This window comes from Coregonus clupeaformis, chromosome 7, assembly GCF_020615455.1.
Source record: "Coregonus clupeaformis isolate EN_2021a chromosome 7, ASM2061545v1, whole genome shotgun sequence".
Classification (NCBI taxonomy): domain Eukaryota; kingdom Metazoa; phylum Chordata; class Actinopteri; order Salmoniformes; family Salmonidae; genus Coregonus; species Coregonus clupeaformis.
In genome coordinates this window covers 18,204,179-18,231,163 of record NC_059198.1, presented here as the reverse complement: position 1 = coordinate 18,231,163, position 26,985 = coordinate 18,204,179, and the positions used below count along the sequence as shown (strand labels likewise).

At 45.2% G+C, this 26,985-nt stretch overlaps 1 protein-coding gene across 6 annotated transcripts in view; it reads right to left on the bottom strand.

Annotated features, from left to right (window-relative positions):
- Positions 1-26,985, bottom strand: part of LOC121569874 (voltage-dependent L-type calcium channel subunit beta-2) — a 145,236-nt gene that overhangs the window by 95,237 nt on the left and 23,014 nt on the right. The window contains exon 1 of one of the 6 annotated variants that reach the window (XM_041881149.2): positions 5,877-6,375. The exons of the other annotated variants lie outside the window; for them this stretch is intronic. Within the exon in view, the coding sequence (XP_041737083.1) occupies positions 5,877-5,912 (36 nt within the window). The 5' untranslated portion in view covers positions 5,913-6,375. Of the gene's footprint in view, positions 1-5,876; positions 6,376-26,985 lie in introns of those variants that run through there. 6 annotated transcript variants of the gene reach the window in all.

Genomic DNA, 26,985 nt, shown 5'->3' with positions numbered 1-26,985 from the left:
CTTCTTCTTGGCAGACAAACACTGTTTGTCAGTGTTTTGGTTGGCAAAGGCACTTCTGATACATTTACAATAAAACAATGACAACTATAATAGAGGCCTATATGAAAATATATGGAAACACCAAGTCCACTGGTGATGTTATGGAAATAGCCTACAGGCGCCAAACGGAGGAATACGGACTAAAACAGGAAGGGACTACATGGACTTGTCCAATAAGAAATGCAGATTTCCCTTTTCTGTAGCAAAATGTTTGAAAATGTTTTCCATTACATAATATAGGATGAGAGACACTCCAACATGAAGAGGAACTATAGTTATAGTAACCCCTGCCTTCCATCCGAGTCTGTCTTCTTCATATAGAAGTTACAGAGTTCACACACGTTCTAGCCACACCGACACACCTGCATACACCCAGGCCAAACTACACAAAAGCTAGGTACTGAAACACAAACACATGAAACAAAGAAGTGTGTAGCCTATAAAGTAAACATGACAAAAGACAAAATAATTACTTCTCTAAGCCAGAAATAAATCATCCCACTAACACAAAGATAGAGGTCTACCATTCTGAATAGCTGTTGATATTTTACCTTTGGTTTCTTCGACATGCTCGCCGTCCCAGACTATCAGAGACACCTGTGTCGCTACCTCTCTGTTCCAGTGCGACTGCAATGAATTATGGAAATCCCCTGGATTTGTTCAGAGTACCATGCAGCTGACGCCTTACATAAAAAATTCCCAACCTATTTACCCTCAGTCAAAATGGAATTAAACACTAAAAAAAGTAACGCTCTACTGACAAGTCACTCTCCATTAAACCGATCGACCAATTCCAAAACTAGGTATGCTCTGCTGTCTGGCCAGTTAAGTTTCCATAGCCAGGAAAGGAAAGGAGATGGGGTCAGCCCCGGCAAGGTCTGTTCTCAGGAGTGTCTTCAACTGGAAATGACATGCCTGTTGTTGACTGAGCCCATCTGAGGATCTCTGGGGCAGATACACACACCACAGGGCATACCCATACACACAAACACACACCACACACACATGGAGCTGGGCAGACGGGACAGAGAGAGAGTGTGTGTGGAGGGTGCATCAGCAGTGTCATGGTTTGCTCCAGAGTGTTTTTCTTCAGCTCGCTGGGCATTAGGCTTTAATTTGATAGTGTGACATCTGTCGCCTGGGTTGGACCTCAGGCTGACCGCCGACCTGCAATGAGCTCCCTTACCGCACACACACACTTATCGCATCTCTTACACACACATCTTACACTCTCACCACACACACTCATCTCACTCTTTCATCACACAGATGTATCCCATCTAGGGCTGGGCGGTATACTAGGGTTGCACGGTATTGGAAATAACTGACATTGCGATATTTTGTTTTTCTGCGATATATATTGCGATATGAAAAAATACAGGATGTATGTATGATCCTCTGGGGAAAATGCAGTTTGCAAACAGTGACTTTTCAGGTGGAAGTCCTCATTAATAAAGTGTACGGTCAGACTTATGTAGGGCTCCGTTGTCCGGCTGGACCACAAGTCTGTTGTTGCTGTATAATATTCCACTTGTGACAGCTCTGTTTCAACTTGTGCCTTCCATTTCTCGTACATCTCTGGGATGGCAAGCGACCAGATCATGTTTTTAAAACCTTCTTTGGTAACCCTAGGATTGGTTGGTTATATGGTCCCCTAGGAAACACTGACCAACAATTTGGTTCCTACCCTGTCACAATAATTTCTCCCTGGCATTTTCATTCGTTGTCATGTCAAACAACACTGTATTCAAAGTGCCCACTATTATATTCTAACTATAGAATTAGAATAATTATTCTATTTCCATGATTCCAACAGTTCACCCAAGTGTTTTGAGCTAAATCGCAAGTGAAATCGCAATTACAACATTTGGTTAAAAATAAGACCTAGATTGTTTGCCCATATTGTCCAGCCCTACGTGTCAGTGTGGAAATGATCTCAAATGAGTGCAGGAAATGCAGAATTTGATGAAATAATTTTTGGTTGAAGTTGAATTGAACAGTATAAAACAATCAGAATGGAAATCACTTATAATGTATGTGTTGACACCCTAGGGTCACACACTACTCATAAAGCAAATGTAAATCTTGTATTATTCAAAAACATAAAATACAGTTAAATACCGTCATAAATTCAAAAAAATACAGTGATATGATATTTTGGCCAAATCGCCCAGCCCTAATCCCATCACACACACCGTGTCTCATCACGCAGACACTCAACTCACCAAACACACATTTCAATCTACAGTGCCACACTCTCACTGTATCACCACAGACACACACAAATATCAGACACTCTAATTTTCATATATCTCTCACTTGAACCACACACATTTCTCAGTCTTACATTTTCACACTCACTCTAATTTCAAATCATGTGAACGGCTGAAAACCAAAGTGCTGAAGACTTAACAGCTTGAAGGCCGAGGACTGCTGGGCTGACCACACAACCCCTAGACACCATTTGTCTGCCATTGAAATCATTGGGCGGGCCGCCTAAGCATTTTTTTGGGCCACCTAAGCCAAACAGTACAAAAAACAAAAACAAAAAATGCTTTAGTGTCAAGTTAAACGACTAAAACGGGATATAAAGTATGTAGAAAAGATAATGGACCTATATATTTTTAAGTACTATAAACTTTGAGAACTAACAATCACCATAATAAAAGCTAGACAGTCAGGGACAATCGAAAATTTCAAAAACAATGAATATAGCGGTATTGATTTTGTTATTATGTTTAAGCAAAATAGCACAGCATTAGCCATGGTAAAATGCATTGAAATGCAGGAAATTAGCTTTAAAACTGCTAAATGTTATTTCTGTCAGCTCCTTGGCAGAATATGTAGAATCACAGGAAATTAGATATAAACCGGCAAAAAAATCTCTACACCGCCAAGATAGGGGCCTCAAAAATGTTCTCTGAAATTCAACCATGCTGATGGACCGGCCACTCCCATGGCCACACCCCCTGCCACGCCCACCACCTAAGCCCCTTTTTTGATCCAGAAAAAACCTTAGACACTAGGAGTCCATGGAGCAAAATATGTGACCTCCCTCCTGCATCTGGAGCCCTGTGGCACTGGCCAGACAGATAGACAGAACTCGACAGACAGACAGAACTCAACAGACAGACAGACACTACCATCTGGATCCCTGGCCCAGCCTGGCCTCCCTGGCTTTCGTTAGTGCTATTGATGTGGCTGGTCATCAGTGTTCGGTACCATCACATCAAAGCATCTGTATTGTAACTATTATTCAGAATGCATCACATAGAGATCCTTTAACTCACTATTTAATTCTGTATTGCGTCAGGTCTGTCCATGAAGGTTAGGGTAACCGGCCCTAAATAACTGTTGTCATGATGTAATAATGCAGTCTAGTGGTACTAAGGGTTGGCAGGTCAGGTCAGTCATAGAAAGGGTTAAGCCATAATTGATGGCTTGTTCATTTGCTGTCGTTTAATCTGTGAATGCTCACCTGGAGTATCTGGCTAGATGGCGGATTTGATGATGATCCAACTCTATTGAAGATTGTACCTGATTCTATTGTAGATATGTCCAGGTTGACCGAGTGGTGCAGCGGTCTAAGGCACTGCATCTCAGTGCTTGAGGCGTCACTACAGACCCCCTGGTTCGATTCCAGGCTGTATCACAACCAGCCGTGATTGGGAGTCCCATAGGGCGGCGCACAATTGGCCCAGCGTCGTCCGGGTTTGGCTGGTGTAGGCCGTCATTGTAAATAAGAATTTGTTCTTAACTGACTTGCCTAGTTAAATAAATAAAAAATATTGCCAAGGGATTTCACTGCCAACTTGATCAGATTCCACCCAATACTAGATTCAAATGTTACTGCACTGTTCCATATCCTTCAGGTGCAGCACGAGGATAGAATGCAGAAATCAGCATGTACACACCATATGGGTTTCTTCCCTCTGGAGGAAAATACACCCATGTTTACGCACACACTCACAATATGCTTCAGTGGGGAAAAGCACGCAGGTTAGTGTTTTTCATCATGAATCGTGTTCTGGAGGCAGCTCTGCAGTGGTCAATAGTTGGCACAGCCACAAAGTCATAAAATCTGAACCTAACCTAACCTTAACCATTTAACCACACTGCTAACCCTAATGCCTAACCCTAAGCTATCTCTGCCTCATTATTGGCCTCCTGCAGAAACAGAGTGAAGAGTCTGAGGAAACAGAGAGGCTCGTGGGTAACCGGGCACCAGACTAAGCCCTTACCCAACTAGCTGATTTCATCTGCGCAAAACCTCTCTCTCTCTCTCTCTCTCTCTCTAATCTCCCTTGATCCATCTGCACTGGCCCAGAGTCAGAAATGAAACACACTCCCCCACATACAAACATAATACGCAATACATACACATTTTTGTAAATGCACATTCAGATAACAATTGTACAAACACAAAAATACTGTGCAAGTACACATGCATACTCTAAGGACAATCACTACAGTAAATGAGCATAAATGTAAGCTAATAACAAGCATACGTATATGCATACGCCCAAAACATTTCCATTGTCCGTCCTGCAGACATGAACATTTTAAACTGACTTAAAGTCTACCTCAAACCAATAATACCTGTAGTCTACCTCTCACCAAAAATATATAAAGAACCTGTGCTCCCAGAATGGCATTTCAATCACATGACTGGATTATCATGGGGCTCATGGTAAACTTCCTGCATCCCTCCCGAGCATACTCATTAACTAATTGAGACAATGCTTTCCCCAGGCAAACACACATGCATCTCCAATGTCACTGACTTTCAAGTTGACGTAACAATTTTTTACAAACATTGCCATCATGAAAAGACAAAGTAATGGACTGATTGATTGTTATCTGGGCTGGGCATGGCCAGATCTCATAAAGTGGGCATGTAATAGTTATATAATTCCTAAATCGCTAAGCCTCCCCCTGAAATAGCCATTGGATGGGCTCAGGAGAAAACTAAAACCACAGCTATCTATCCCAGGTTGCACACCAGTCCTGCCACTATCAACTGCCCCCAGGGTACCAGTGTGAATCTCAAAATTCTTTCAAATCAACTCCTTCAGATTAAGTCAAATCCGAAGATTACAGAAATGCTTCACAAATCCCCAAAACAAATGTTATTGTTGTTTGTGTCATAACCCCAATCTGGGCTAGAAGATTGAAATAATGCCTATGTCAACTGCGGAATGCATTTTTCATTAGTACTACATGCTTAGATAACAGCTGGCGATTAATTAACTGGACTAACATACAAATACTATAATTTCAGCGTTGGCGCTTTTTGAATTAGGTTAGGAAAGTAAAAGCATACAACTTGCTGTTCTGTAAGAAAACAATATGTGAATCATCTGCTTTCTGACGGTGTTAGAACACCTTTAAACATGATTGACTTCTGCCTAGGTGGAGGGAACTTTGGTTCAACAAACATTAAACTCGCAAGTGCCGCTATTAGAATGAACACTGAATGAACAATGAACACTGTCCTAACAATTAATTCTGTCACAATCTAGATTGAAATACTTTTAAAATATAATTTGTACCTATTACATTTTATTACATTTTAGTCATTTAGCAGACGCACTTATCCAGAGCGACTTACAGTTTAGTGAGTGCATACATTTTCATACTATTGCTAGGATTCAATGTGATATCTGACTGAGCAAATGTAGAACAAGTGATTGTTCATGGGTTTGAAGAACGCCTAGAGCGCCAAGACAAAGCACAGAGGTAAGTAATGGGTAAGGTGTCTTGCACCTCCATTCCCCCTCTCCATCCCCTGGAAACTCCCTACATCCCAGAGCACTGCCTGCACATACCCCACTTACCCAGGAGACATTTTTATTCTTGGGTGGTTTGAGCATGGCAACAGGAGCAGCCTGGCAGCATGGATGGAGAGAAGAGCCCCTCCTTAGCGGCTCTTAGTCCCACAGTAGGTGCAAGTTCGGCGGGCAGGTGAGAGCGGGACAGGGGGTAAGGGCCAAGGGGCAGCAGAGGAGCTCAGCCATTGGTCTTCTGCCCTCCAAACTGTCAAATTAAAATCCTCCTCAGCTCTAGACGACTCCAACATCTGTCAGGAGTGGTGGACACATCCAACCGCAGCACTGCAAACACACCCACAGGAAAAGAGGAAGAAGAAGAAAGGCAAGTAGAAAACAAGGCGTCAACACCTTTCCGATTCTCCAAGCAGTGCAATCGTCGCCATTGTCAAGACCTGAGAAAGTAGAGAGAATTCCCAAAAGTTGTATCCACTTCTTCTTCTTCTTCTTCCTCCTCCTGGTAGTCCAGAGTAACCTCCTGGACTGATTATGTATTCATGGCTGGCTATGAATATGCAATGTCCCAACCGGCAGGTTTATAACCCGCTCTCCTGCTGTACCGTAGCAAGTGTCCAATCGCTGAGCAGGTCCTTGCCGGCGGCTCCCACGGGTGGGCTTATGGAAGCATTTGGAGGATAACACTGATTCTGCTGGTAACGGAAGGCGGAGTTATGAAGTTATCCTCAGACAGGCAGATCAGAGATCAGCATCACTCCCAGAGCTCCGAGAGGGTGAGAGAGTCAAGAGAGCATCCGCTGGGATACCTCACCTGGTAACTCGCTATGGAAATCTACTGACAATTCTCTGTCTACATCTTTCTTTATTTTTCTCTCTCTCTCTCTCTCTGAAGTAATCTCTCATTCTCTTTCAAGTAGATCCTCATCCTACCTTGTGTTGATCACATCTCTGCCACTTCACACTCGTTTTCTCTCTCACCCCTTCCTCCATCCTTCTCTTCCTCCCCCTCTCTCTAGGGTACTGTATGTGTTCTCGCCTGGCTGGCACCTGCGGCCAGGGCGCCCAAGCGGACAGGTACTCTGACAAGCCAATGGGGAGAGGGTAAACTAACTAGGAATGAGATTTTCTTCTGTTTTCTCTTTTCATTCCCAACCCTTTTCCTTTACTATCCTCTATCCACACAATTACACCCAATCTCCCACTGTATCCCAAGATGGCGTAGCAGTGCGGTCGCTTTTATTTCATCGTCCTGTGTAAATATCCCGTTTCTTGTTTTTTTTGGTCTATTTTGTATATATTTCTCAATTTTTACTTTCATTCTTTAACTAAATATACTTTCCTGCAACCCGCCTCACCCAACGTGGAAAGGATTCTATTATTTCTTTATAACTTTCATCAAGAACCTTAAACTGAAACGTGTGTAGCCGCAATCTGAATTGGCTACCTGCTATTAGTTACCGTTAGCGTCTTCACCACTGTCCGTGGCCTACACTATCCACCAGCCAGCTCTAGCTCTAGCCTGGACAATTAGTCGGCCAGTCTGCACAGCGTGCTATCGACCCAGCGTGCTATCGACCCAGAGCTTATTGGACTTTCTGCCGGAATCACTGGACCCTAGCGCCGGATCATCACAACCAGCTAGCTAGCTGAGTGTAGCCGCAATCTGAGTGTAGCCGCAATCTGAATTGGCTACCTGCTATTAGTTACCGTTAGCGTCTTCACCACTGTCCGTGGCCTACACTATCCACCAGCCAGCTCTAGCTCTAGCCTGGACAATTCGTCGGCCAGTCTGCACAGCGTGCTATCGACCCAGCGTGCTATCGACCCAGAGCTTATTGGACTTTCTGCCGGAATCACTGGACCCTAGCGCCGGATCATCACAACCAGCTAGCTAGCTGCAACCTGTTGTTGGCTGATTACCATTGCCCTATAGCAAGCACCAGTTAGCCTTGAGCTAGCCTCAGGCCCATTCTCCCGGCTATCTACCTCTCTGTCAACCGGACGGGACCTCCTAGTGTTGACACTGAGCCCCGCCGATCCAACACGACTGGTTTGCCGACGAAATAGTCTGATGTGGTTTCAACAGGCTTCCCGTTGCGACGACCACGAAGATCCATCTGCCAGCCCCGGCCCGCTAGCACACGCAAACTACAACTGTGCTCCCTGCTAGCTGTGCTGAAGCACCAATTTGAACTGCTCTCGGACTCACATATTGCTGTTCACTGGACCTTATGATCACTCAGCTGCACAGCTGATGCCTGCTGGACTGTTCCTTTACACGGTACCCTGTCCTGTTTATTCTGTTTAGTCTTAGCCCAAACGTTATCGCTATTTCCAGTTGTGTCTTAGCTCTCTCTAATAACACCTGTGACTGCTTTATGCCTCTCTCCCATGTCAATTATGCCTTGCCTATTGCTGTTTGGGTTAGTTCTTATTATACAATTTCACTGTAGAACCCCTAGTCCCTCTCAAACTACCTCATATAGTTCCTTTGTTCCACCCCCCATACACGCCAAGACCGGCTCAATCGATGCCTCCAATGACGCTATCTCTTTCATTGTTACCCAACGCTTAGGGTTACCTGAACTGTACTCATATCCTTCCATATCCTTTTCTGTACATAATGCCCTGAATCTTTTCTACAACGCCCGGAGAACTGCCCCCTTTATTCTATGTACCCAACGCACTAGAAGACCAGTTCTTAAAGCCTTTAGTCGTATCCTTATTCTAGTCCTCCTCTGTTCCTGTCACGAACGTCGTATGAAGGAGTGGACCAAAGCGCAGCGTTAGTAGCGAACATACTTGCTTTATTTAATTAAAGCATACACACGAAAATAACAAAACAATAAACGACTCGTGAAGTCCTCAGTGACAATGACCGAACACGGAACAAAAACCCACAAACACAAAGTGAAACACAGACAGTTAAATATGGCTCCCAATCAGAGACAACCAGCACACAGCTGACACTCGTTGCCTCTGATTGGGAGTCACTCAGTCAAACATAGAAATAAACAACCTAGAACACCCAACATAGAAACAGAAAACATAGAATGAACACACCCTGGCTCAACATAATGAGTCCCAGAGCCAGGGTGTGACAGTACCCCCCCCTAAAACAGGGGAGGGCTGGGTGGGCATTCCTCCTCGGCGGCGGCTCCGGCTCCGGGCTTGCCCACCACCCTCCAACAAACCCCCCATAGCGCCCCTGGTCCGGTCTGACCCCGCTGGCTGGAGCTGGACTGGACGTAGCAGGAGCGGTAGGCTTCAGCTCCATAGTGGAGCAGTAGAGCGGTACCTGAATTGGCACCGATGACCCAGGCACGGGTTGTGCCGGACTGACGACTCGCACCCCTGGCTTGGTGCGAGTGGCAGGAACGGGCCGGGCCAGGCTGGCGACACGCACCGTAGACTTGGTGCGAGTGGCAGGAACCGGCCGGACCGGGCTGGCGACGCTCCGTAGACTTGGTGCGTGGAGCAGGGACAGGCCGGGCCGGGCTGGCGACGCACCCCGTAGGCTTGGTGCGTGGAGCAGGGACAGGCCGGGCTGGGCTGACGACGCACACCGTAGGCTTGGTGCGTGGAGCAGGGACAGGCCGGACAGGGCTGGCGACGCACACCGTAGGCTTGGTGCGTGGAGCCGGGACAGGCCGGGCAGGGCTGGCGACGCACACCGTAGGCTTGGTGCGTGGAGCAGGAACAGGCCGGGCAGGGCTGGCGACGCACACCGTAGGCTTGGTGCGTGGAGCAGGAACAGGCCGGGCTGGGCTGGCGACGCACACCGTAGGTTTGGTGCGTGGAGCAGGGACAGGCCGGGCTGGGCTGTCGACGCGCACCGTAGGCTTGGTGCGTGGAGCAGGAACAGGCCGGGCAGGGCTGGTGACGCACACCGTACGTAGGCTTGGTGCGTGGAGCAGGAACAGGCCGGACCGTACTGGGAACACACACCACTGGCCTTAAACGGGGATCAGGAACGGGCCGGACCGGACTGGCAATACACCTCAGTACCTCTCGCCGTGCCTCTACAACTTCCTTCCCTCCTCTCGCCAATGGCTCCCGTAACCCGGTGGCCTTCTCTCCTCGTCTCCCATTTCGCCCTGTGGCAGCCTCCTGCTGCCCAGTCGCCCATGCCGTGTGCCCCCCCCTAAAAAATTATTGGGGGTGCCTCTCGTCCGTCCGACAATGGCACTGCTGACGCCGCTGCTCCTCTCTCGCCAGGGCCTTAATCCTACCCCAAGGTCCCTTGCCCCCGAGCATGTCCTCCCAGGACCACGATTTGCCCACCTGGGCCATCGCCAGCCTCTCCATCTCCTTTCCTGGCGCTTCCTCCCATGTCCAGTCTGCCTGCTCCTGGACACGCTGCTTGGTCCTTTTATGGTGGGTTTTTCTGTCACGAACGTCGTATGAAGGAGTGGACCAAAGCGCAGCGTTAGTAGCGAACATACTTGCTTTATTTAATTAAAGCATACACACGAAATAACAAAACAATAAACGACTCGTGAAGTCCTCAGTGACAATGACCGAACACGGAACAAAAACCCACAAACACAAAGTGAAACACAGACAGTTAAATATGGCTCCCAATCAGAGACAACCAGCACACAGCTGACACTCGTTGCCTCTGATTGGGAGTCACTCAGTCAAACATAGAAATAAACAACCTAGAACACCCAACATAGAAACAGAAAACATAGAATGAACACACCCTGGCTCAACATAATGAGTCCCAGAGCCAGGGTGTGACAGTTCCTCTGGTGATGTAGAGGCTAACCCAGGCCCTGCAGCCCCCAGTATCACTCCTACTCCCCAGGAGCTATCATTTGTTGACTTCTGTAACCGTAAAAGTCTTGGTTTTCTGCACATAAATATCAGAAGCCTCCTTCCTAAGTTTGAGTTATTCACTGCGTTAGCACACTCCGCCAACCCTGATGTTCTAGCAGTGTCTGAATCCTGGCTTAGGAAGGCCACCAAAAATTCTGAAATTTCCATCCCCAACTATAACATTTTCCGTCTAGATAGAACTGCCAAAGGGGGGTGGAGTTGCAATCTACTGTAGAGATAGCCTGCAGAGCTCCATCATACTATCCAGGTCTGTGCCCAAACAGTTTGAGCTTCTACTTCTAAAAATCCACCTTTCCAGAAATAAATCTCTCACTGTTGCCGCTTGCTACAGACCCCCTCAGCCCCCAGCTGTGCCCTGGACACCATATGTGAATTGATTGCCCCCATCTATCCTCAGAGTTCGTACTGCTTGGTGACCTAAATTGGGATATGCTTAACACCCCGGCCATCCTACAATCTAAACTAGATGCCCTCAATCTCACACAAATTATCAACGAACCTACCAGGTACAACCCTAAATCCGTAAACATGGGTACCCTCATAGATATCATCCTGACTAACTTACCCTCTAAATACACCTCCGCTGTCTTCAACCAGGATCTCAGCGATCACTGCCTTATTGCCTGCGTCCGTAACGGGTCCGCGGTCAAACGACCACCCCTCATCACTGTCAAACGCTCCCAAAAACACTTCAGCGAGCAGGCCTTCCTAATTGACCTGGCCCAGGTATCCTGGATGGATATAGATCTCATTCCGTCAGTAGAGGATGCCTGGTTGTTCTTTAAAAGTAATTTCCTCTCAATCTTAAATAGACATGCCCCATTCAAAAAATATAGAACTAAGAACAGATATAGCCCCTGGTTCTCCCCAGACTTGACTGCCCTTGACCAGCACAAAAACATCCTGTGGCGTACTGCATTAGCATCAAATAGCCCCCGCGATATGCAACTTTTCAGGGAAGTTAGGAACCAATATACACAAGCAGTTAGGAAAGCAAAGGCTAACTTTTTCAAACAGAAATTTGCATCCTGTAGCACTAACTCCAAAAAGTTTTGGGACACTGTAAAGTCCATGGAAAATAAGAGCACTTCCTCCCAGCTGCCCACTGCACTGAGGCTAGGAAACACTATCACCACCGATAAATCTACAATAATCGAGAATTTCAACAAGCATTTTGCTACGGCTGACCATGCTTTCCACCTGGCTACCACTACCCCGGCCACCAGCTCTGCACCCTCCGCTGCAACTTGCCCATGCCCCCCCCGCTTCTCCTTCACACAAATCCAGACAGCTGATGTTCTAAAAGAGCTGCAAAATCTGGACCCCTACAAATCATCTGGGCTAGACAATCTGGACCCTTTCTTTCTAAAACTAGCCCGAAATTGTCGCAACCCCCTATTACTAGCCTGTTCAACCTCTCTTTCGTAACGTCTGAGATCCCCAGAGATTGGAAAGCTGCCGCGGTCATCCCCCTCTTCAAAGGGGGGTGACACTCTAGATCCAAACTGTTACAGACCCATATCCATCCTGCCCTGCCTTTCAAAAGTTTTTGAAAGCCAAGTCAACAAACAGATCACCGACCATTTCGAATCCCACCGTACCTTCTCCGCTATGCAATCCGGTTTCCGAGCTGGTCATGGGTGCACTTCAGCCACGCTCAAGGTCCTAAACGATATTATAACCGCGATCGATAATAGACAGTACTGTGCAGCCGTTTTCATTGACCTGGCCAAGGCTTTCGACTCTGTCAACCACCGCATTCTTATTGGCAGACTAAATAGCCTTTGTTTCTCAAATGACTGCCTCGCCTGGTTCACCAACTACTTCTCAGATAGAGTTCAATGTGTCAAATCGGAGGGCCTGTTGTCTGGACCTATGGCAGTCTCTATGGGGGTGCCACAGGGTTCAATTCTTGGGCCGACTCTTTTCTCTGTGTATATCAATGACGTCGCTCTTGCTGCTGGTGACTCTCAGATCCACCTCTACGCAGACGACACCATTTTGTATACATCTGGCCCTTCATTGGACACTGTGTTAACAAACCTCCAAACGAGCTTCAATTCCATACAACACTCCTTCAGTAGCCTCCAACTGCTCTTAAACACTAGTAAAACTAAATGCATGCTCTTCAACCGAACGCTGCTTGCACCCGCCCACCCGACTAGAATCACTACTCTGACGGGTCTGACCTAGAGTATGTGGACAACTACAAATATCTAGGTGTCTGGTTAGACTGTAAACTCTCCTTCCAGACTCACATTAAGAATCTCCAATCCAAAGTTAAATCTAGAATCGGTTTCCTATTTCGCAACAAAGCCTCCTTCACTCATGCTGCCAAACATGCCCTCGTAAAACTGACTATCCTACCGATCCTTGACTTCGGCGATGTCATTTACAAAATAGCCTCCAACACTCTACTCAGCAAATTGGATGTAGTCTATCACAGTGCCATCCGTTTTGTCTCCAAAGCCCCATATAATACCCACCACTGTGACCTGTACGCTCTTGTTGGCTGGTCCTCACTACATATTCGTCGCCAAACCCACTGGCTCCAGGCCATCTATAAATCACTGCTAGGCAAATCCCCGCCTTGTCTTAGCTCCTTGGTCACCATAGCAACACCCACCCGTAGTCTGCGCTCCAGCGGGTATATCTCACTGGTCATCCCCAAAGCCAACACCTCCTTTGGCCGCAATTCCTTCCAGTTCTCTGCTGCCAATGACTGGAACAAATTGCAAAAATCTCTGAAGCTGGAGACACTTATCTCCCTCACTAACTTTAAGCATCAGTTGTCAGAGCACCTTACCGATCACTGCACCTGTACACAGCCCATCTGAAATTAGCCCGCCCAACTACCTCATCCCTATATTGTTATTTATTTTGCTCATTTGTACCCCAGTATCTCTATTTGCACATCATCTCTTGCACATCTATCATTCCAGTGTTAATACTAATTGTAATTATTTTGCACTATAGCCTATTTTATTGCCTTACCTCCATAACTTGCTAAATTTGCACACACTGTATATTATATGTATTTCTGTTGTATTTTTGACTTTGTTTTGTTTTACCCCATATGTAACTCTGTGTTGTTGTTTTTATCGCACTGCTTTGCTTTATCTTGGCCAGGTCGCAGTTGTAAATGAGAACTTGTTCTCAACTGGTTTACCTGGTTAAATAAAGGTGAAATAAAATAAAATAAATAAAATAAAATAAAAATCTGACCACAATCTCGACATCTCTCAGTTTTTCACTGACTCTTACCCCTCTCTCCCTCTCTAACTCAATCTCACCCGCCTCTCTCACTTTCAATCCTTCTCTTACTCAATAAACTTCTCTTTCACGCTTCTCTCACTCAACCTCCCGCCCCTCTCTTTCCTTTTGCCGTCTGCCTATTTGTTTATACAACATGTCAATCCAGATTAACTGAAAAGATTGTGACTTAGTTTTGGAACTATCACTGCTGTTGTGATGCTGTTTTGAGTTAGGCAATTTAGATTGGATAGTAAGTGTTCTACAGTGGCACGCATGGACACACACACCTTCCAAACAACCTAGACGTACATAATCACGAACAAACAATTAAAACTCCATCCCACAAGTTTACAGGTTCAGGTTTAATGGTAGCCTTTATGTAACATTTTATGTAGCCCTAATACATTTCTAACGTCTGTCATTCTAATTAATTGTGCTCAAGTATCCATTTGGGCTAATGACCGTCTCCTGGTGCATGGAGGAAAGGGAAGAGAGGAGAAGAGGGAGTCTTAATTAGATGCTAAGAAACATATGTTCCCTTTTTTATGAGATGCCTGACTTAGTGTGGATGCCCAGGCGGTCTGAGGTGCCCGTTATTAAATGGGCATGGGCCGTGCCTGGCGCTCCCTAAGTGCTGTAATGGTATCTTGATGATGGGCCATTTCTCTGTGTGTTTTATAGATATAGGCTATATAGGTCGTCGAAACAGAAGCCAGAGAGAGTGTCATACACAGTGGAGGAGTCAGAGAGACAGAATGAGAGAGAAAGAGAGAGAGAGCGAGAGAGAGAGATGGCATGAAATGGAATTAAACTAAGTGGATTTAATTCAGCTCTGAAATTGGAATTGGAGCTGAATATGTACTTTGCACTGTTCCAGTACTGACCTGATTGAACAAATGTGAGTATCAAGGTGGAGCAATGGAACAGGGGAGCCTCCATGATTTTACAGGCATTTGATGAACACATAAGTGCACTCTTACAAATAAAGGTGCTATCTAGAAACTAAAAGGGTTATTCGGAGAACCGTTTGATTAACCCTTTTGAGTTCCATGTAGAACTCTTTCAAAAGAGGGATCTACATGGAACCTCAAAAAGTTATACCTGGAACCAGAAAGGGTTCTCCTATGGGGACAGCCGAAGAACCCTTTTTTCTAAGAGCGTATACACATGTATTTTGTCTGAACTTTGTCATCACACATTTTCTTCCTATAGCCACTGTATTTAAATATGAAACACAGGTGAAAGTAGCACGGTTCTTCATTTGCACCCAATCCTGATGGGCAATGACTATTTATTCTAGATATTTATCTTACTTATCAGCTCCGTTTGGATGTAATTATTATGGTGGAAAATAGCCTACGATTAATGAAAAGAATGTGTCAGAAAGCACAAACTCTTCGAAAAATACTTTCTTCTGACAGCACCCAGCCAGCCTAACATGTGCTAGTAGTCAGAGACATGACTGAAATTAATTGGGTGATAAAAAGAACAGCAAATGCATCATACGTTACCAACCAACAAGCATGTCATGGATGTAGGGTTGCAAAATTCCGGTAATTTCCCCAGAATTCCCAGGTTGACTCCAGATTCCGGGGAATCTTCCAATCAGGATTTCTGGAATACCTGCGATTTTTTGAAAAGTTATGGGAATTTTGCAACCCTACTGCAGAACTCACAGAACTGAAAAGGTAGTGTATACACAGGAATATAAATTACGACAAGCACTCGTGAGTATATTCTTAAATTTTTTCTAAGGAAAATCCAATTAAGGATGAGTTGATAATGATATAAGAAAGAGAGGAAAGCTGTATTTTGATAGGAGCCTGAACAGACACCACTAGTATGCTATCACATAAGTGAAGATCTTAAGCATCAATCTAGTAAAGGGCGAGCCAAAGGAGAGTGGTGCCACTTCACCATGTTCACTATTTCCAAGTTTGTTTTCATTAGGAACCAAATTATCTGAAACAGGGAGCGGCTAACCTGAATCTGTCAAATAAGAAAAGTATTTATCTATTTTTCTTTCAAAACATTTTTGCTGCTGTGTGCACTAATGTATACGACCCAGCCCTGTGAGTGTTTTTAAACAGCAGTACCTAACTCCCTGCAGATCTGTCCACACCCACCACTGGGTCTCATTGACATCAGTGTTTCCAGACCAGTGAGTTACAATGCATACACAAGGCCTCCACAGACATATATCACAGTTTCCACTAGTCCGAGGATGAGATGACAGATTATGTAAAAAGCCTGTAAAATTCTGCGTGAAACTGAGATATTTCTGGGGTCCTCTGTGGCCAATTAGCCGTCCCGTCTTTCCATACGTTTCCCTACCACTCTTGGGAAAAGTGGAGGAACACACATCCATTGCCAAGGAAACCCAGCTCCATACAAAGTGGCCGCTCTGGCCCGATGTTCCGGCTCTGGGCTCTCATCCCAACACGTGGAAAACTGGGAATTCCAGGTCACACATTCGCCAGGGGAGATTAGCTCACCGCTAGCCTTCATGAGCTCAACTTTATGTTTCAGGGAAAAATAAAGTATTCCATGAAATGCTCTGATGCTTATCTTGTCTCACTCTTTATTTGGTGCATTTTTATCACATACACAGCCATTGTGACATACTTTGAAGAAAATGACTGCATAATTTTAGTATAACCCTTTAAAGTGAAGAAATGCTTGATTTCTTACAGGAATGGACAGTGAGTAGATATATTCTATACTGACATGTACACACACAGAGTAGTGTATTGAATAGCAATACATCATGATCAAACAGTAGTAGTGCAGTTGTGTTTTTATCGTATGTCTGTAAATAGCCTGTAAATACCCTATTTTTCGTACATATTTCCCTATCAGACTTTTCATCCTTCTACAAAATATACTTTCCTGCAACCCGCCTCACTCAATGTGGAACGGATTCTATTATTGACTTACCTTTATCTAGAATCTAGAATCTCCAGTTGAAACTAGCTAGCTAGCCAGCTAACTAGCTACTTGCTATTAGCCACAGCTAGCGGTTTTTCACCCAGAACATTGGATTTCTTTTCTGCGGGATTAATTTTAATCACTGGACATTAATCACCGGATATTCAGCCAGTCTGCACAGCGCGTTATCGACCCAGAACATATCAGTTTTTCCGCCGGAATCACTGAATCACTGGACCTTTAACTCCAGATTCATCGCTACCAGCTAGCTACAACAAAACGGACGCTGTGGTCTGGCTAATCATCCTGAGCTAGGCCCATCTCCCGGCTATCTACCTCTCTGTCAACCGGACGGGACCACCTAGTGTTGACACGGAGCCCCGCCGATCCTACACGACTGGTCTGCCGACGAAATCGCCTGATGTGGTTACGACGTTAACCACGAAGATTCCATCCATCTGCTAGCCCCGCCCGCTAGCACACGCTAGCCGTGGCCTCTTACTCACTAGTCCTTTACCACCGGACCTTATGATAACTCAGCTATACAGCTGATGTCTGCTGGACTGTTCCTTTTTACGGTACTACATCCTGTTTATGTTTAGCCTCAGCCCAAACATGGTTAGTTTATTGTTGTTTCGGTTATTTCTAATTGTACTATATCACTGTAGACCCCCCAGCCTAGCTAAACCTGCCTTAGATAGCTCCTTTGCCCCTCCCCCTATACACGCGGGAGACCGACTCAATTGATGCCTCCAGCGATGCTATCTCTTTCATTGTTACCCAACGCTTAGGTTTACCTCCACTTTACTCATATCCTTCCATATCCTTGTCTGTACATAATGCCCTGAATCTTTTCTATAACACCCGGAAATCTGCCCCCTTTATTCTATGTACCCAACGCACTAGAAAACCAGTTCTTAAAGCCTTTAGCCGTATCCTTATTCTAGTCCTCCTCTGTTCCTCTGGTGATGTAGAGGCTAACCCAGGCCCTGCAGCCCTCAGTATCACTCCTACTCCCCAGGCGCTATCATTTGATGACTTCTGTAATCGCAAAAGTCTTGGTTTCTTGCACATAAATATCAGAAGTCTACTTCCTAAGTTTGAGTTATTCACTGCGTTAGCACACTCTGCCAACCCTGATGTTCTAGCAGTGTCTGAATACTGGCTCAGGAAGGCCACCAAAAATTCTGAAATTTCCATCCCCAACTATAACATTTTCCGTCTAGATAGAACTGCCAAAGGGGGTGGAGTTGCAATCTACTGTAGAGATAGCCTGCAGAGCTCTATCATACTATCCAGGTCTGTGCCCAAACAGTTTGAGCTTCTACTTCTAAAAATCCACCTTTCCAGAAATAAGTCTCTCACTGTTGCCGCTTGCTACAGACCCCCTCAGCCCCCAGCTGTGCCCTGGACACCATATGTGAATTGATTGCCCCCCATTTATCCTCAGAGTTTGTACTGCTTGGTGACCTAAATTGGGATATGCTTAATACCCCAGCCATCCTACAATCCAAGCTAGATGCCCTCAACCTCACGCAAATTATCAACGAACCTACCAGGTACAACCCTAAATTCGTAAACATGGGTACCCTCATAGATATCATCCTGACTAACATACCCTCTAAATACACCTCAGCTGTCTTCAACCAGGATCTCAGCGATCACTGCCTTATTGCCTGCGTCCGTACGGGTCCGCGGTCAAACGACCACCCCTCATCACTGTCAAACGCTCCCTAAAACACTTTAGCGAGCAGGCCTTCCTAATTGACCTGGCCCAGGTATCCTGGATGGATATAGATCTCATTCCGTCAGTAGAGGATGCCTGGTTGTTCCTTAAAAGTAATTTCCTCTCAATCTTAAATAAACATGCCCCATTCAAAAAATACAGAACTAAGAACCGATATAGCCCCTGGTTCTCCTCAGACTTGACTGCCCTTGACCAGCACAAAAACATCCTGTGGCGTACAGCATTAGCATCAAATAGCCCCCGCGATATGCAACTTTTCAGGGAAGTTAGGAACCAATATACACAAGCAGTCAGGAAAGCAAAGGCTAACTTTTTCAAACAGAAATTTGCATCCTGTAGCACTAACTCCAAAAAGTTTTGGGACACTGTAAAGTCCATGGAGAATAAGAGCACTTCCTCCCAACTGCCCACTGCACTGAGGCTAGGAAACACTATCACCACCGATAAATCTATAATAATCGAGAATTTCAACAAGCATTTTGCTACAGCTGGCCATGCTTTCCATCTGGCTACCACTAACCCGGCCACCAACTCTGCACCCTCTGCTGCAACTTGCCCATGCCCCCCGCTTCTCCTTCACACAAATTCAGACAGCTGATGTTTTGAAAGCGCTGCAAAATCTGGACCCCTACAAATCAGCTGGGCTAGACAATCTGGACCCTTTCTTTCTAAAACTAGCCGCCGAAATTGTCGCAACCCCTATTACTAGTCTGTTCAACCTCTCTTTCATAACGTCTGAGATCCCCAGAGATTGGAAAGCTGCCGCGGTCATCCCCCTCTTCAAAGGGGGGTGACACTCTAGATCCAAACTGCTACAGACCTATATCCATCCTGCCCTGCCTTTCGAAAGTATTTGAAAGCCAAGTTAACAAACAGATCACCGACCATTTCGAATACCACCGTACCTTCTCCGCTATGCAATCCGGTTTCGAGCTGGTCACGGGTGCACTTCAGCCACGCTCAAGGTCCTAAACGATATTATAACCGCGATTGATAATAGACAGTACTGTGCAGCCGTCTTCATCGACCTGGCCAAGGCTTTCGACTCTGTCAACCACCGCATTCTTATTGGCAGACTAAATAGCCTTGGTTTCTCAAATGACTGCCTCGCCTGGTTCACCAACTACTTCTCAGATATAGTTCAGTGTGTCAAATCGGAGGGCCTGTTGTCTGGACCTATGGCAGTCTCTATGGGGGTGCCACAGGGTTCAATTCTTGGGCCGACACTTTTCTCCGTGTATATCAATGATGTCGCTCTTGCTGCTGGTGACTCTCAGATCCACCTCTACGCAGACGACACCATTTTGTATACATCTGGCCCTTCATTGGACACTGTGTTAACAAACCTCCAAACGAGCTTCAATGCCATACAACAATCCTTCAGTAGCCTCCAACTGCTCTTAAACACTAGTAAAACTAAATGCATGCTTTTCAATCAAACGCTGCAGGCACCCGCCCACCCGACTAGAATCACCATCTCGACCGGGTCTGACCTAGAGTATGTGGACAACTACAAATACCTAGGTGTCTGGTTAGACTGTAAACTCAACTTCCAGACTCACATAAAGAATCTCCAATCCAAAGTTAAATCTAGAATCGGCTTCCTATTTCGCAACAAAGCCTCCTTCACTCATGCTGCCAAACATGCCCTCGTAAAACTGACTATCCTACCGATCCTTGACTTCGCGATGTCATTTACAAAATAGCCTCCAACACTCTACTCAGCAAATTGGATGTAGTCTATCACAGTGCCATCCGTTTTGTCTCCAAAGCCCCATACACTACCCACCACTGTGACCTGTACGCTCTTGTTGGCTGGTCCTCACTACATGTTCGTCAAGCCAAACCCACTGGCTCCAGGCCATCTATAAATCACTGCTAGGCAAATCCCCGCCTTATCTTAGCTCATTGGTCACCATAGCAGCACCCACCCGTAGTCTGCGCTCCAGCAGGTATATCTCACTGGTCATTCCCAAAGCCAACACCTCCTTTGGCCGCCATTCCTTCCAGTTCTCTGCTGCCAATGACTGGAACGAATTGCAAAAATCTCTGAAGCTGGAGACTCTTATCTCCCTCAATAACTTTAAGCATCAGTTGTCAGAGCACCTTACCGATCACTGCACCTGTACACAGCCCATCTGAAATTAGCCCACCCAACTACCTCATCCCCATATTGTTATTTATTTTGCTCTTTTGCACCCCAGTATCTCTATTTGCACATAATCTCTTGCACATCTATCATTCCAGTGTTAATACTATTGTAATTATTCTGCACTATAGCCTATTTATTGCCTTACCTCCATAACTTGCTACATTTGCACACACTGTATATATATTTTCTGTTGTATTTTTGACTTTATGTTTTTTACCCCATATGTAACTCTGTGTTGTTTTTATTGCACTACTTTGCTTTATCTTGGCCAGGTCGCAGTTGTAAATGAGAACCTGTTCTCAACTGGCTTACCTGGTTAAATAAAGGTGAAATAAAATAAAATAAAAAATAAAACAGCTTGCGCAACCACTGACCTTGCATACTCTTAAAGGAACAAGCACACACATCAAACCACCTACAGTACTTACACCCCACACTTCCTGCAAGACAGTAAGGGGTGGTTTCCCAAACACAGATTAAGCATAGCCCTGGACTAATAAGAAGTTTCAATGGAGATTCTCCCTTGAGAATGCTTTTTAGTCCAGGACTAGGCTTAATCTGTGTCCAGGACACTGCCCCTATGAGATGTGTCTACTCTGTTGCTGCTACGCTCACTGTGCTGCTAAGCTCTTATACAGGATACAAATCACAGGAGGTTGGGAGCACCTTAATTGGGGAGAACGGGCTTGTGGTAATGGCTGGAGTGGAATTGGTGGAATGGTATCATTCCATTCGCTCCGTTCCAGATATTATTATGAGCCGTCCTCCCCTCAGCAGCCTCCACTGCTACAAATGCACTACTATCCAGTCCTGTTGCATGATGGGAACCAGGAAAAGCTAACAAAATAAAGGGAATTCGACTGGGCCTGCTGTCTTCAATTAGCCCAGTTTCCGTGCAGAGTGTCTAAGACTGCCCTGGCCCTTCAGTCTGCTGCTTGTCAGAGTCAAACAGTCCCATCTGGCAAGGTCTCCCTCTCCGTGCTCCAAATTCCATCGCAAGCGGAATTGCGTTCCGCCCCATTTCAGACGTAAAACGGCGGTTTGGGCCTCCATATTGGAAACGTGAGAGGAGTGACACAGAAAGAGCGGTGTGTCACGGAAGGAAGCAGTCTCGGAGTTCAAAAGCAGCTAGAATCACTTGAACATGCTTGGGCTCTTACCACACCATATACTGTAGTCTACATGATAAAATTAGCCATATATACACAACAAACGAAATCCATACATACTTTATTCATGTCACACTTCCACAAAGAATGCCTTTCTGCATTTTCAAAAGCATCCCACACACAGAGAGCTAAGTAGGGAGTAGGACAAAAGCCATCTCTCTAGCTGCACAGGGGCAGTAAACCTAACCCCTGCAGCCCTGCACTAATCCACTCATCATTCAGATTAAAATCCACTATTTTGTAAGTGTTAATCCAGACCACAGCAGCATGAGTGTGCGTGCCGGGCAGACATGGCCAAAGTGACTTAAACAGAAACCACTGAGGATGAGCGTTAATGAGGATTTTGTTGTTGTTGTCGTCGCAGTGGATAATTTACAACCATTATATCAGCTAAGATACTTCAGTAGTCTGACATACAGTTGAAGTCAGAAGTTTACATACACCTTAGCCAAATACATTTTAACTCAGTTTTTCACAATTCCTGACATTTAATCCTAGTAAAACTTCCTTGTTTTAGGTCAGTTAGGATTCACCACTTCATTTTTAGAATGTGAAATGTCAGAATAATAGTAGAGAGAATGATTTATTTCAGCTTTTGTTTATTTCATCATATTCCCAGTGGGTCAGAAGTTTACATACACTCAATTAGTATTTGGTAGCATTGCCTTTAAATTGTTTAACTTGGGTCAAACGTTTCAAGTAGCCTTCCACAAGCTTCCCACAATAAGTTGGGTGAATTTTGGCCCATTGCTCCTGACAGAGCTGGTGTAACTGAGTCAGGTTTGTAGGCCTCCTTACTCGCACACGCCTTTTCAGTTCTTCCCACAAATGTTCTATAGGATTGAGGTCAGGGCTTTGTGATGGCCACTCCAATACCTTGACTTTGTTGTCCTTAAGCAATTTTGCCACAACTTTGGAAGTATGCTTGGGGTCATTGGCATTTTGGAAGACCCATTTGTGACCAAGCTTTAACTTCCTGACTGATGTCTTGAAATGTTGCTTTAATATATCCACATCATTTTCCTTCCTCATGATGCCATCTATTTTGTGAAGTGCACCAGTCCCTCCTGCAGCAAAGCACCCCCACAGCATGATGCCACCCCCACAGCATGATGCTGCCACCCCCGTGCTTCACGTTGGGATGGTGTTCTTCAGCTTGCAAGTTACCCCCTTTTTCCTCCAAACATAACGATGGTCATTATGGCCAAACAGTTCTATTTTTGTTTTATCAGACCAGAGGACATTTCTCCAAAAAGTACAATCTTTGTCCCATGTGCAGTTGCAAACCATACTCTGGCTTTTTTATGCCGGTTTTGGAGCAGTGGCTTCTTCCTTGCTGAGCGGCCTTTCAGGTTATGTTGATATACAGTGAGGGAAAAAAGTATTTGATCCCCTGCTGATTTTGTACGTTTGCCCACTGACAAAGGCATGATCAGTCTATAATTTTAATGGTAGGGTTATTTGAACAGTGAGAGACAGAATAACAACAAAAAAATCCAGAAAAACGCATGTCAAAAATGTTATAAATTGATTTGCATTTTAATGAGGGAAATAAGTATTTGACCCCCTCTCAATCAGAAAGATTTCTGGCTCCCAGGTGTCTTTTATACAGGTAACGAGCTGACATTAGGAGCACACTCTTAAAGGGAATGCTCCTAATCTCAGCTTGTTACCTGTATAAAAGACACCTGTCCACAGAAGCAATCAATCAATCAGATTCCAAACTCTCCACCATGGCCAAGACCAAAGAGCTCTCCAAGGATGTCAGGGACAAGATTGTAGACCTACACAAGGCTGGAATGGGCTACAAGACCATCGCCAAGCAGCTTGGTGAGAAGGTCACAACAGTTTATTCGCAAATGGAAGAAACACAAAAGAACTGTCAATCTCCCTCGTCCTGGGGCTCCATGCAAGATCTCACCTCGTGGAGTTGCAATGATCATGAGAACGGTGAGGAATCAGCCCAGAACTACACGGGAGGATCTTGTCAATGATCTCAAGGCAGCTGGAACCATAGTCACCAAGAAAACAATTGGTAACACACTACGCCGTGAAGGACTGAAATCCTGCAGCGCCCGCATGGTCCCCCTGCTCAAGAAAGCACATATACAGGCCGGTCTGAAGTTTGCCAATGAATATCTGAATGATTCAAAGGAGAACTGGGTGAAAGTGTTGTGGTCAGATGAGACCAAAATCGAGCTCTTTGGCATCAACTCAACTCGCCGTGTTTGGAGGAGGAGGAATGCTGCCTATGACCCCAAGAACACCATCCCCACCGTCAAACATGGAGGTGGAAACATTATGCTTTGGGGGTGTTTTTCTGCTAAGGGGACAGGACAACTTCACCGCATCAAAGGGATGATGGACGGGGCCATGTACCGTCGAATCTTGGGTGAGAACCTCCTTCCCTCAGCCAGGGCATTGAAAATGGGTCGTGGATGGGTATTCCAGCATGACAATGACCCAAAACACACTGTCAAGGCAACAAAGGAGTGGCTCAAGAAGAAGCACATTAAGGTCCTGGAGTGGCCTAGCCAGTCTCCAGACCTTAATCCCATAGAAAATCTGTGGAGGGAGCTGAAGGTTCGAGTTGCCAAACGTCAGCCTCGTAACCTTAATGACTTGGAGAAGATCTGCAAAGAGGAGTGGGACAAAATCCCTCCTGAGATGTGTGCAAACCTGGTGGCCAACTACAAGAAACGTCTGACCTCTGTGATTGCCAACAAGGGTTTTGCCACCAAGTACTAAGTCATGTTTTGCAGACGGGTCAAATACTTATTTCCCTCATTAAAATGCAAATCAATTTATATCATTTTTGACATGCATTTTTCTGGATTTTGTTGTTGTTATTCTGTCTCTCACTGTTCAAATAAACCTACCATTACAATTATAGACTGATAATGTCGTTGTCAGTGGGTAAACGTACAAAATCAGCAGGGGATCAAATACTTTTTTCCCTCACTGTATATGTGTTGTATGCTGATTGGACTAGTGTCATTTATCCATAGAAATGAATTTACAACCTCTATGGCTTCATCCCAAATTATACCCTATGTTCCCTATACAGTGACTAAACTATACTAAATAGGGAATAGGGTGTCATTTGGGACGAAGACTCTATGTATCTCATGTTTTTTTCTGCATAGCAAAGTCTTGGGCGGGCCAGCTAAGTGTTCTTTCGAGCTGCCTATGTCCAAACAGTAAATGGAAACACTGGATGGAAACACGTTTTTAGTGTAAACTTAAAAGACTAAAACCAGATATGAAGTATGTAGAAATGATAATGGACCTATATATTTCTTTATAAAATAATCTTTGAGAACAAACAATAAATAAAAGCTAGACAGTCAGGGAGAATCTAAAATTCCAAATGATGCATTCAGGAGTGTTTTTTTCATGGCATGGGGCCCCCATTGATTTTGGTTTAATGTTTGATTCATTCAGATAGCATAAGCCATGGCAAAACGTTTAGAATAGCAGGAAATACACTAAACAAAAATATAAACGCAACATGCAACAACATCAAAATCTTAAAGAAAAGGTTAGGGCGTGGATCAGAAAACCAGTCAGCGCGACACATCTCTTTCGCATAGAGTTGATCAGGCTGTTGATTGTGGCCTGTGGAGTGTTGTCCCACTCCTATTCAATGGCTGTGCGAAGTTGCTGGATATTGTCTGGAACTGGAACACACTGTCGTACACGTCGATCCAGAGCTCCCAAACATGCTCAATGGGTGGCATGTCTGGTGAGTATGCAGAACATGGAAGAACTGGGACATTTTCAGCTTCCAGGAATTGTGTGCAGATCCTTGCGACATGGGGCCGTGAATTATCATGCTGAAACATGAGATGATGGCAGTGGATAAATGGCACAACAATGGGCCTCAGGATCTCATCACGGTATCTCTGTGCATTCAAATTGCCATCGATAAAATGCAATTGTGTTCATTCTCCGTAGCTTATGCCTTCCCATACCATAACCCCACCGCCACCATGGGGCACACTGTTCACAACGTTGACATCAGCAAACCACTCGCCCACACAACGCCATACATGCTGTCTGCTATCTGCCAGGTACAGTTGAAACCGGGATTAATCCGTGAAGAGCACACTTCTTTAGCGTTCCAGTGGGCATCGAAGGTGTGCATTTTCCCACTAAAGTCAGTTATGACGCTGAACTGCAGTCAGGTCAAGACCTTGGTGAGGACGACGAGCATGCAGATGAGCTTCCCTGAGACGGTTTCTGTCAGTTTGTGCAGCAATTCTTCGGTTGTGCAAATCCACAGTTTCATCAGCTGTCCGGGTGGCTGGTCTCAGACGATACCGCAGGTTAAGAAGCCGGATGTGGAGGTCCTGGGCTGGCGTGGATACAGGTGGTCTGCGGTTGTGAGGCCGGTTCGACGTACTGCAAAATTCTCTAAAACGACGTTGGAGGCGGCTTATGGTAGAGAAATGAACATTAAATTCTCTGGCAACAGCTCTGATGGACATTTCTGCAGTCAGCATACCAATTACACGCTCAGTCAAAACTTGAGACATCTGTGGCATTGTGTTGTGTGACAAAACTGCACAAGGTGCACCTGTGTAATGATTATGCTGTTTAATCAACTTCTTGATGTGCCACACCTGTAAGGTGGATGGATTATCTTGGCAAAGGAGAAATGCTCATTAACAGGGATGTAAACAAATTTGTGCCCAAATTGGAGAGAAATAAGCTTTTGTACGTATGGAAAATGTCTGGGATATTTTATTTTAGCTCATGAAACATGGGACCAATACTTTACATGTTGCGTTTTTATTTTTGTTCAGTTAGCTTTACAACTGCACATTTTCTCTTAGCCCATGGCAAAATGTGCAGAATTGCAGGAAATTTGCTTTCAAATTGCAAAATTGTATCTCCGCCACATGGAAAATATGTAGAATTGCAGGAAATTAGCTTTAAAACAGCAACATTTTGTCACTGCGGCCAACAGCAGGGCCTCTAAAGTTTCAGTCAGTGACCGCTCCATTGGCCACACCCATGGCCACGCTCCTGTCACACCCACCACCTAAACCCCATTTTGATCCA